The 10,000-nt window shown below is 38.8% G+C and overlaps 1 protein-coding gene across 1 annotated transcript in view; it reads right to left on the reverse strand.

Moving 5' to 3' along the window:
• Positions 1–1,099, reverse strand: part of LOC149134949 (uncharacterized) — a 5,816-nt gene extending 4,717 nt beyond the window's left edge. The window contains exon 1 of the mRNA XM_089353487.1: positions 706–1,099. Coding sequence (XP_089209613.1) covers positions 706–994 — 289 coding nt within the window. The 5' untranslated portion in view covers positions 995–1,099. The remainder of the gene's footprint in view (positions 1–705) is intronic.
• Between the last annotated feature and the right edge of the window lie 8,901 nt (positions 1,100–10,000).

Below are 10,000 nucleotides of genomic sequence, written 5' to 3' on the forward strand. Positions count from 1 at the left end.
ATATATATATATATATATATATATATATATATATATATATATATATATATATATATATATATATATATATATATATGTATATATATGTATATATATATATGTATGTGTGTGTGAATATGTTTGTGTGTCTGTGTTTGTTCCTGCAACATCGCTTGACAACCGTTGCTGGTGTGTTTACGTCCCCGTAACCTAGCGGTTCGGCAAAAGGGATCCGATAGAATAAGTATTAGGCTTACAAAGAATAAGTCCTGGGGTCGATTTGCTCGACTAAAGGCGGTGTTCCATCATGGCCGCAGTCAAACGACTGAAACAAGTAAAAGAGTAAAAGAGTAAAGAATAAAGGAATAAAGAGGGCATTTTCCTTGTTTCTGCCTGTCTCTGTCTCTCTTGTTTACTCTTGTGGGTTCGAGGTGTGTGTGTGTGTGTGTGTGTGTGTGTGTGTGTGTGTGTGTGTGTGTTTCTATGTATCTGTGTTTGTCCCCACAACCAGTGTTTGACAGCCGATGCTCGTGTGTTTACGTGCTCGTAACTTAGCGGGTCGGCAAAACACCACCGATAGAATCAGTCCTAGGCTTACAAAGAATAAGTCCTAGGGTGGATTTGTTCGACTAAAACCCTTTAAGGCAGAGCTCCAGCATGGCCGCCCTCAAATGACTGGAACAAGTAACAGACTAAAAGAATAAAATGCAATGACTTTTAACGTACCGAATTTTCCACCATAGATCATGCGGTCACAGTCGTCATATTGGCTGCCCCTCAGCACACAGACCTGTTGCGATTGGGAAAACACTGTCATCTTGCCACATGCCAATGGTTGTGGAAACATAGGATCACAATAATAGAATTCACTGCAGTTTCTTGGAGATCGGACATAATGCGATCCCGCTCTTATTGTTGTTTGTTTACACAAAGTCACGATTTCTTGTCTGATTCCTTGACAGTAAACTGCTGACACTGCGATCAAGAGAACGAAAGCTGCAATACGGAACTCCATTGTCGTAATTTTATCAATTGTTAAATCGAACGGTAGTGAAGACGAATGATTTGCGCGCAACAGACTGGTAACCTCTGTAAGTGTGACTGAGATCTCTTCAATTATGTCTCTTATATAATCTTCGAACTGGGTAAGGTTTGGTTCTAGGGTTAGGGTTTTGCTTACAATTGAGGTTTAAGTGAGTCAATGTTTGGCATTCACTAATTTTGCCAATGGATCTCCGCCCAACAATCTCGTTAAACGACTTGTTTAATCTGTTTTCTTCTTCTTCTTCTTCTTCTTCTTCTTCTTCTTCTTCTTCTTCTTCTTCTTCTTCTTCTTCTTCTTCTTCTTCTTCTTCTTCTTCTTCTTCTTCTTCTTCTTGATCCTCCTCCACGTTTTCCTTTGTATCATTCGTTTCTAATTCATTCGTTGTCAATACGTCTTAAAGAATAAACACACACACACATATATATATATATATATATATATATATATATATATATATACATATACATATATATATATATATACATATACATATATATATATATATATATATATATACATATATATATATTTATAAATACATATATATATTTATAAATACATATATATACATACATATATATATACATATATATATACTTATATATACATATATATACACATACAGACACGCACACACACACACACACACACACACACACACACACACACACACACACATATATATATATATATATATATATATATATATATATATATATACACACGCATACATATGTATGTGTGTGTGTGTGTCTTATGTTTATTACGTATAATTATAAAATCTTTACTTATCAAAACTGGAATTTCCACTGAAAACGCCTTGAAACATGCACAAAAATAAAATGGAAATGACTGTACGGTACCAGGTAAATCAACAGCTAAGAATGCATTCATGTGCTGTTCCAATGAGCAAATACACACAAACACAGAGAATGACACAAGTCACTCACGAACTTTCATTCGAAAGGATGAAAGCCAAAGTCGACCACGGAGGAATTTGAACTCAGATTGTAAAGACGGACGAAACGCTGCTAAACATTTTGTTCGGCGTGTTAATGCTTCTGCCAGTTCACCGCCTTCAACAACATATTTAATATATAAAAGGAAAAATTAATGAAACATAAACCAGCAAGCTGGCAGAATTGTTGGGGCGCCTGGAAAAATGCTTAGAGTATTTTCTTCTGATTTTACCATCTGGCTTCAAATTCCGCCGGATGGGAAGGCGGTCGATTTTGTCTTTCATCCTTTTTGGAATTGATTAAATAAATACCAGTTGAGTACTGGATTCAATTTAACTTAGTCTCTTCCCCGAAACTGCTGGCCTTGTGCCAAAGTTTGAAACCAATATATAAAATGGACAACCACAAAATAATGACGAAATTTACAAAAATTTTATGTTTTACTTGTTTCAGTCATCGGAATGCAGCTATCTTGGAGCGTTGCTTTGAAAGATCTTCTAGATCGTACTTAGAGTACTTGCTACACAGATCACAAATTAAGGTTTAAGTGAGTCATTTTTTAATCTTTACTAATGGATCTCCGCTCAACAACCTCGTTAAACGACTTGTTTAATCTGTCTTCTTCTTCTTTGACATGCAGAATGGATATGTAATGCGCGGTTCCAAGCACATATGTATGATTTTCCAGTAGCAATTTGCTCAACTCTTCAGAGAAAGTTATATGTCACAGAGAATTATAGACTTTAGTATCAAACTCAATAGCCTGACTAGATTCTCGAAAGAAGGAGCTAGGTACCGTGAAAGGCCAATAACAGAATGAGACGTATTGTGCGGTTGCACAAGGGAAACATCGCCCGGTTTGGATGGTCTGCCCTCTGTTTTATGGTTAAAGAGCTAGAGCTGTTAATGACAATTTGAAAGGATGAAAGGCAAAGTCGACCTCGGCGGAATTTGAACTCAGAACGTAGCGGCAGACGAAATACCGCTAAGCATTTCGCCCGGCGTGCTAACGCTTCTTATTTCTTTAATGCCCACAAGGGGCTAAACAGAGAGGGGACAAACAAGGACAGACAAAGGGGTTAAGTCGATTACATCGATCTCAGTGCGTAACTTGTACTTATTTAATCGACCCCGAAAGGATAAAAGGCAAAGTCGACCTCGGCGGAATTTGAACTCAGAACGTAACGGCAGACGAAAAACCGCTAAGCATTTCGCCCGGCGTTATAACGATTCTGCCAGCTCGTCGCCAATTCTGTGGTGTTTCTTTATATATATAGTTTTTCCTATATCAATGGTAATTTTGCAATTTTATCCGGCGTGCTAACAAATTTGCCAGTTCACTATTTGAGGGTCTACAAGAGTTACTTTTCAGGTGGAATCTACCATGTATTTTCTGTGATCGGATTTAAGCAAGAATATTCTACAGGAAAAGCTTTCGAACAAACAATTACTAAAAGTATCTCCTTTCCTTATTTAAGCAATTCTTTTTAAAATTCGGCAAAAGCGCATCAGTTTTTGAAGGAAGGGGGAACTCGATTACATTGATCCCTGTCTTGAATCCCTCTTTACTTTATCGATCTGGAAATAAGGAAAAGCAAAGTCGACCTAGGCGGAATTTGAACTCAAAACCAAAGCCCAGAAGAAATGTCGCTAAGTATTTTGCCCGACGTCCTTAACAATTATGCCAACTCGCCATCTTCATCACTCCTTGAATTAGCACCATCAGTGTTAGACGTCTTTATAAATATCACACTTGGTGATTATTTTGAACTAAAATAGTTTATGTAGATGTGTTGTTGTTTGTTCCTTCTCGAGCCATGCCTGGCTCATAAGGGCCGGTTCCCCGCCTGGACGGGACGCCGGTCCGTCACAGGTGAACTGCTAGATGCAGGAAGAAAGAGTGAGAGAAAGTTGTGGCGAAAGAGTCAGCAGAAGTTCACCATTACCTTTTGCTGGAGCCGCGTAGAACTTAGATGTTTCGCTCATAAGCACACACACCACCCGGTCTGAAATCTGAACCCACGATCCCTCGACCGCGAGTCCGCTGCTCTAACCCTAGGCCATGTCCTTCCACATCTCATGTAGATAAATCTCGATTAATGGTCTTTTATGCAAAAGTCTTTGTTACCAAACATCATCACAAAATTATCAGTGAAACCATTCTCTCCCTATGATCGAACGCCATTTGCTGAAATTCTGGTAAACCAAATTGAACGTTTTTCTTGCGCAGTTCCACACATGGCTCGATCATGGATATTTCTTTCATTATTGTTCACAGGGGGGTAAACATAGAGTGGACAAACAAGGACAATGAAAGGGATAAAGTCGATTACATCTACCCCAGTTCGTAACTAGTACTTGTTTAATCGACCCCGAAAGGATGAAAGGCAAAGCCGACTTCGGTGGAATTTGAACTCAGAAGAAATAGCGGCGTGCTAACGCTTTTGCCAGTTCGCCGCCTTTCGATCATAGATATTCTTTTCTACTCTCGACACAAGGCCTGAAATGTATAGGATGGAGGCCAGTCGATTAGATCGATCCCAACACGCAGCTGGTACTTAATTTATCGACCCCGAAAGGATGAAAAGCAAAGTCGACCTCAGCTGAATTTGAACTCAGAACATAACGGCAAACAAAATACAGCTAAGCATTTCACCCGGCGTGCTACGCCCATAAACTTGGTCTTCCGGTTCAATTTCTCCTCAAGAGATTACTTTTTACTTTCATTTGTTTTTTCAGTCATTGGACTGCGGCCATGCTGGGGTATCGCCTTCAATGGTTTAATTGAGAAAATCGTCCCCAGTACATATTTTCTAAGTATAAACTTATTCTACCGGTCTCTTTTTAACGAGTCACTAACGGGGATGTAAAGTTAGCAACACCAGTTGTTAATATACGGTGGGAACAAACACAAACACCCGTGCATACACATGATTATACGACGAGCTTCCACATAGTTTCCCTTTATCAAATACACGCACAAGATGATAGTAGGCTCAGAGCCAATGTGTAGCCTAGTGTGATTGAACCTGGAGCCATGTGGTTATAAAACGCGCTTCTTAACCACATAGCCATACCTAAGGAAAATAATAAATATTCTATGTTGATATCAAAGGTCTTTTCATTTACATTCTGAAAACTGATTCATGTTTTGTTTGTATTTAATAAGATACTTGTAACAATCTAGGTGCAGGCGTGGCAGTGTGGTAAGTAGCTTGCTTACCAACCACATGGTTCCGGGTTCATTCCCACTGCGTGGCACCTTGGGCAAGTGTCTTCTACAATAGCCTCGGGCCGACCAAAGCCTTGTGAGTGGATTTGATAGGCGGAAACTGAACGAAGCCCGTCGTATATATACATATATCTTAATATATAAATCTGAAATTGTGTGTTTGTGTGAAGCCTTTTTAAATGTTTATAGAAATCCACATTTTCCACTTCTTCGTAAAAATTTTTACATCAATGGAATTTTCTCGATCTGAACTTTCCGGTGCAGTAATTAGATTTTTTAAATTCCGTTTATTTTGTGTGATTTAAGGGAGATTTGGCTGTTGTTTCTAGCAACTTTTATATTTCATCCCTGCTACCTGGAACGCCATTCTTACACATGCGCTCAACATAAAAATATAGAGAGTAAAAGTAAAAGAGGGAGAGAGAGAGAAAGTGATACATACAATGTCATAGATTAAACTTTCATCTCAGTATTCTTTACCTATTTTTCATAACATAGATACGTAAAAACACACACAACCACACATACATTACCTGTGACAACAACATACACATCGCTCTCAATCTCTATTCATTTCTCCCCCTCTTCCTCTCTCGCTCTCTCAAACGTATACACGTGCAAGTAAACAATCATTCACATCGCGGTATATTTACAAAACATTGATGGCATAACTACAGAGTTGTATCCCCCAACTTTGGAAGGTCATAACTTTCATAAAAATGAATATTTTTTAATGAAATTTTCTATGCATATATTATTTATTATGTAGATTCCAAATATACAAAAATTTTTGGTGAAAGTTTTTTGGAAGGGGGTAGGGTACAATATTCGGAAATTCCACTTAAATTCCTCTTAACTTCCAGGAAAATGACTATTTTTTCATGAAGTTTTGTACAAATGTACTTTGATGTATGTGCATTTCAAGCATGTAGGAATTTTGAAGGAAACAACTGCAGGTTATTTTTGAGAAGTGTTCCCCACTCGGTGGTGTTTCGGAGCAAGTCGTCCATGTTTGTTTCATTTTTCTCTATTATGTGCTTATGTGCATCCTTAGATTTCTAATGAAGTAATAGGCAGTGAAGAGAAGCAGTCATAAGAAAACTTTTAACTACCGCTATTCCTTTCTCTCCCCCTCTCTACGTCTTCCTCTCTCGCTCTCTCAAAAGCATACACGTGCAAGTACACAATCATTCAGTAAAATATAACTCATGTTCGTCAATGTTTTGTAAATTTACCAAGATTTTCACTAGGGTGTTAGGGTTAGGGTTTTAGGGTCAGGGTTAGGGTTTAGGATTAATGTTACGGTTACGGTTTTTAGGGTCAGGGTTAGGGTTAGGGTTTAGGGTTAGTGTTAGGGTTAGTGTTAGGATTAAGGTTGGGTAATCGTGCGGGTGTTAATCTGAAAAATTACAGATATGTGAAAAGTACCGACACTGCAATCTATTATAACTTTTGTTGTTCTGTTTAATATATACATAGATTATGCCTCCAAAGAAGAGAGTTTGCTGGGGAAAGACAGTAACCGGTTTAAAATGACAGCAACAGACTGCAGTAATGCACCACATTCCAGAAGCTATTTTGAACATAATGCAAAATGGTGCATCAGCATCTTCTGCCCAATCTGATAGAATTCTGGCAAAACTGTGTAGCAACAGATCGCCAGCAATTGCTTCATCAGAAATTGCCGTACTAGCTCCTGCTAAAAGGGATTACCCTGCTATGTATAATCAGGGCAGCGCAAAAAGTTGTTTTGCACAAGCATTTCTATAGCCAATTACACGGATGAAATTTACGTATGCTTAATAATTTTACGCAAAACAGCCTTCAGACTTTCCCTATTAATTTCATCGTCTTTTGAATTATGAACATATTTACATCATAAGGGTTTCTTCGTTGTAAGGCTTTCTTTTTTAGTTGATTTTTAGCTAGCAAGACTTATCGTAGATGGCGTAATAAGTCACACCCGGACAAGGTCGGGTTATACTGCTAGTATATATATATATATATATATATATATATATATATATATATATATATATATATATATATATATATATACATATATATGTATGTGTGTATATGTTTGTGTGTCTGTTTTTGCCCCCCCCCCCCTCCAACATCGCTTGACAACCGATGCTGGTGTGTTTATGTCCCCCGTAACTTAGCGGTTCGGCAAAAGAGACCGATAGAATAAGTACCAGGCATCCAAAGAATAATTCCTGGGATCGATTTGCTCGACTAAAGGCGGTGCTCCAGCATGGCCGCAGTCAAATGACTGAAACAAGTAAAAGAGTATAACTGTAGGACTGTAAATGGCAGTGAAGACTGAAATAAATAACTTGTTCGAAATTCAAATACTTAAATTCAATTTACTTGTTCACCCTTTGGAGTATTCTGCTGAATGCCACCATATTCGAATGACGATCAGTTTGAATTTGGAGCTGTGCACCTCAATGTTTCATTCAAGTCAATGAGTGAACGGAGGATTTAATACTGGTTCAAAATTTTGTCACAAGGCTATTTTGGAGGATGGGGTAAGTTGAGTACAACCGCTCAAGTACTCAACTGGTGCTTACTTTATCGATCCTGAATTGATGAAAGGTAAAGTCGACCGCGGTGGAATTTGAACGGTGGATTTAATATTAGGTATTGGATAAAGCGGCAAGCAGGTAAAATCGTTAGCGCGCCCGACTAAATGCTTAGCAGTAATTTGTCCGTCTTTATGATCTGAGTTCAAATTCCGCCGTGGTCTACTTTGCCTTTCATCTATTTCGGGGTCAATAGAAATAGATACTAGCAAGGCAGCGAGCTGGCAGAAACGTTAGCACGCTGGGCGAAATGTTTAGCGGTATTTCGTCTGCCGTTACGTTCTGATTTCAAATTCCGCCGAGGTCGACTTTACCTTTCATCCTTTCGGGGTCGATAAATTAAGTACCAGTTACGCACAGAGGTCGATGTAATCGACTTAATCCCTTTGTCTGTCCTTGTTTGTCCCCTCTATGGTTAGCCCCTTGCGGGCAATAAAGGAATAAGGAACGTTAGTACGCCGGCCGGAATGCTTAGCGGTATTTGTCCGTCTCTACGTTCTGAGTTCAAATTCCACCGAGGTCGACTTTGCCTTTCATCCTTTCGGGGTCAGTGAATTAAGTACCAGTTACGCACTGAGGTCGATGTAATTGACTTAATCCCTTTGTCTGACCTTGTTTGTCCCCTCTTTTTTAGCCCCTTGTGGGCAAGAAAGAAATAAGAAACGTTAGCGCGCCGGGCGAAATGTTTAGCGGTATTTCGTCTGCCGTTACGTTCTGAGTTCAAATTCCGCCGAGGTCGACTTTATCTTTCATCCTTTCGGGGTCGACAAATTAAGTACCAGTTACGCACTGGGGTCGATGCAACCGACTTAATCCCTTTGTCTGTCCTTGCTTGTCCCCTCAGTGTTTAGCCCCTTGTGGGCAATAAAGAAATCAGAAATATATACTAGTTAAGCACTGGAGTCGATGTTATCGATTAGCACCCACACTAAAATTTTAGGCCTTGTGCCTATAGTAGAAAGTAATATCAGCTGAGGGATAAGAGCTCGAACATATTCTGTGATTATCGCCTACATTGTCATCACCACAGATAAGTATATCTTCTCTATCTGGTTTCAGTTTTACGACAATAAATGGTACCCATTAAGACTCCACTCCAGTACCTTCATTCAACTGTTTTACATAATTCCACAACAATTTGTAGAAAGGTCAATTCGTCTGGTTTAGTGGTTAGGATGTTGCACTCATCTTCACAAGATCGCGGTGAAAACACTCTTTTTACATTGATCCAGTACACTCGGACGTAAAGGAGTAACTCAGCGACGGTCTAGCGTCTCGTTCAGGAGGAAATGTTGTAATCTCGGTTAGTTATACGTCATGCAAAAATCGTAACTGGCCCACAGAGTGCTACAATTAACGCTTTACTTGTGGGAAAAATCAATACAGCTCAGTAGTCTTGTCTTCTGCTATCAATAATTTGTAATCACATCTAGTATAATCTATATTCTAGGGAAAAGGCCCAAAATTTTCGGGGAGCCGGTCAGTTGATTAGATCGACACGATGAAAAGTAAAGTCGACTTCGACGGAATTTGAACTCGGAACGTAACGGTAGACGAAATACCGCTAAGCATTTCGGTCGGCCTGCTAACGTTTCTACCAGCTCACCGCCTTCACATCTAGTATAATGTTACATCATTATAACGTCGCTGTATAAGCAGTTACTGGACAAGAGGAATACATAAAAAGAGTCTAGAAGAAATTATGTTGAGTATCTGCTGCTTACGGTTGTGAACGAAGACGAAAATAAGCGTGGAGGCTAGTTTATGGACTACCAATGGAATATCAATTACAGAATTATGGAATATCAATTACAGAAGCACTATCATGGATAAAAATAAGTGGAATGATAAACTGATTTCTTCTGTTTTTTTTTAAATGTTTTGAAATATGCACGTGCTTGTTTTATCCTTTGGTTTTTCAAAATATTTTTATAAATGTTACATTATTGTCTAAATAAATGGAGAAGTTCAAATACGGAACCAAACTGTAATGCTTTACTTGAGGAAAAATCAACAGAGCGATAAAACAGTTATCCAGAAGATTTTCATCGAAGCTAAGTTTGCGTAACGTACGGAAAAAATGTGGATACGCGTGGCTCAGTGGTTAGGGTATCAGCATTATGATCGTAAGATTGTGGTTTCGATTCCTGGACCGGGTGACGCGTTGTGTTCTTGAGCAAAACACTTCATTTCACGT

Source organism: Octopus bimaculoides, chromosome 6 (genome assembly GCF_046866305.1).
Source record: "Octopus bimaculoides isolate indiv1 chromosome 6, ASM4686630v1, whole genome shotgun sequence".
Classification (NCBI taxonomy): Eukaryota; Metazoa; Mollusca; class Cephalopoda; order Octopoda; family Octopodidae; genus Octopus; species Octopus bimaculoides.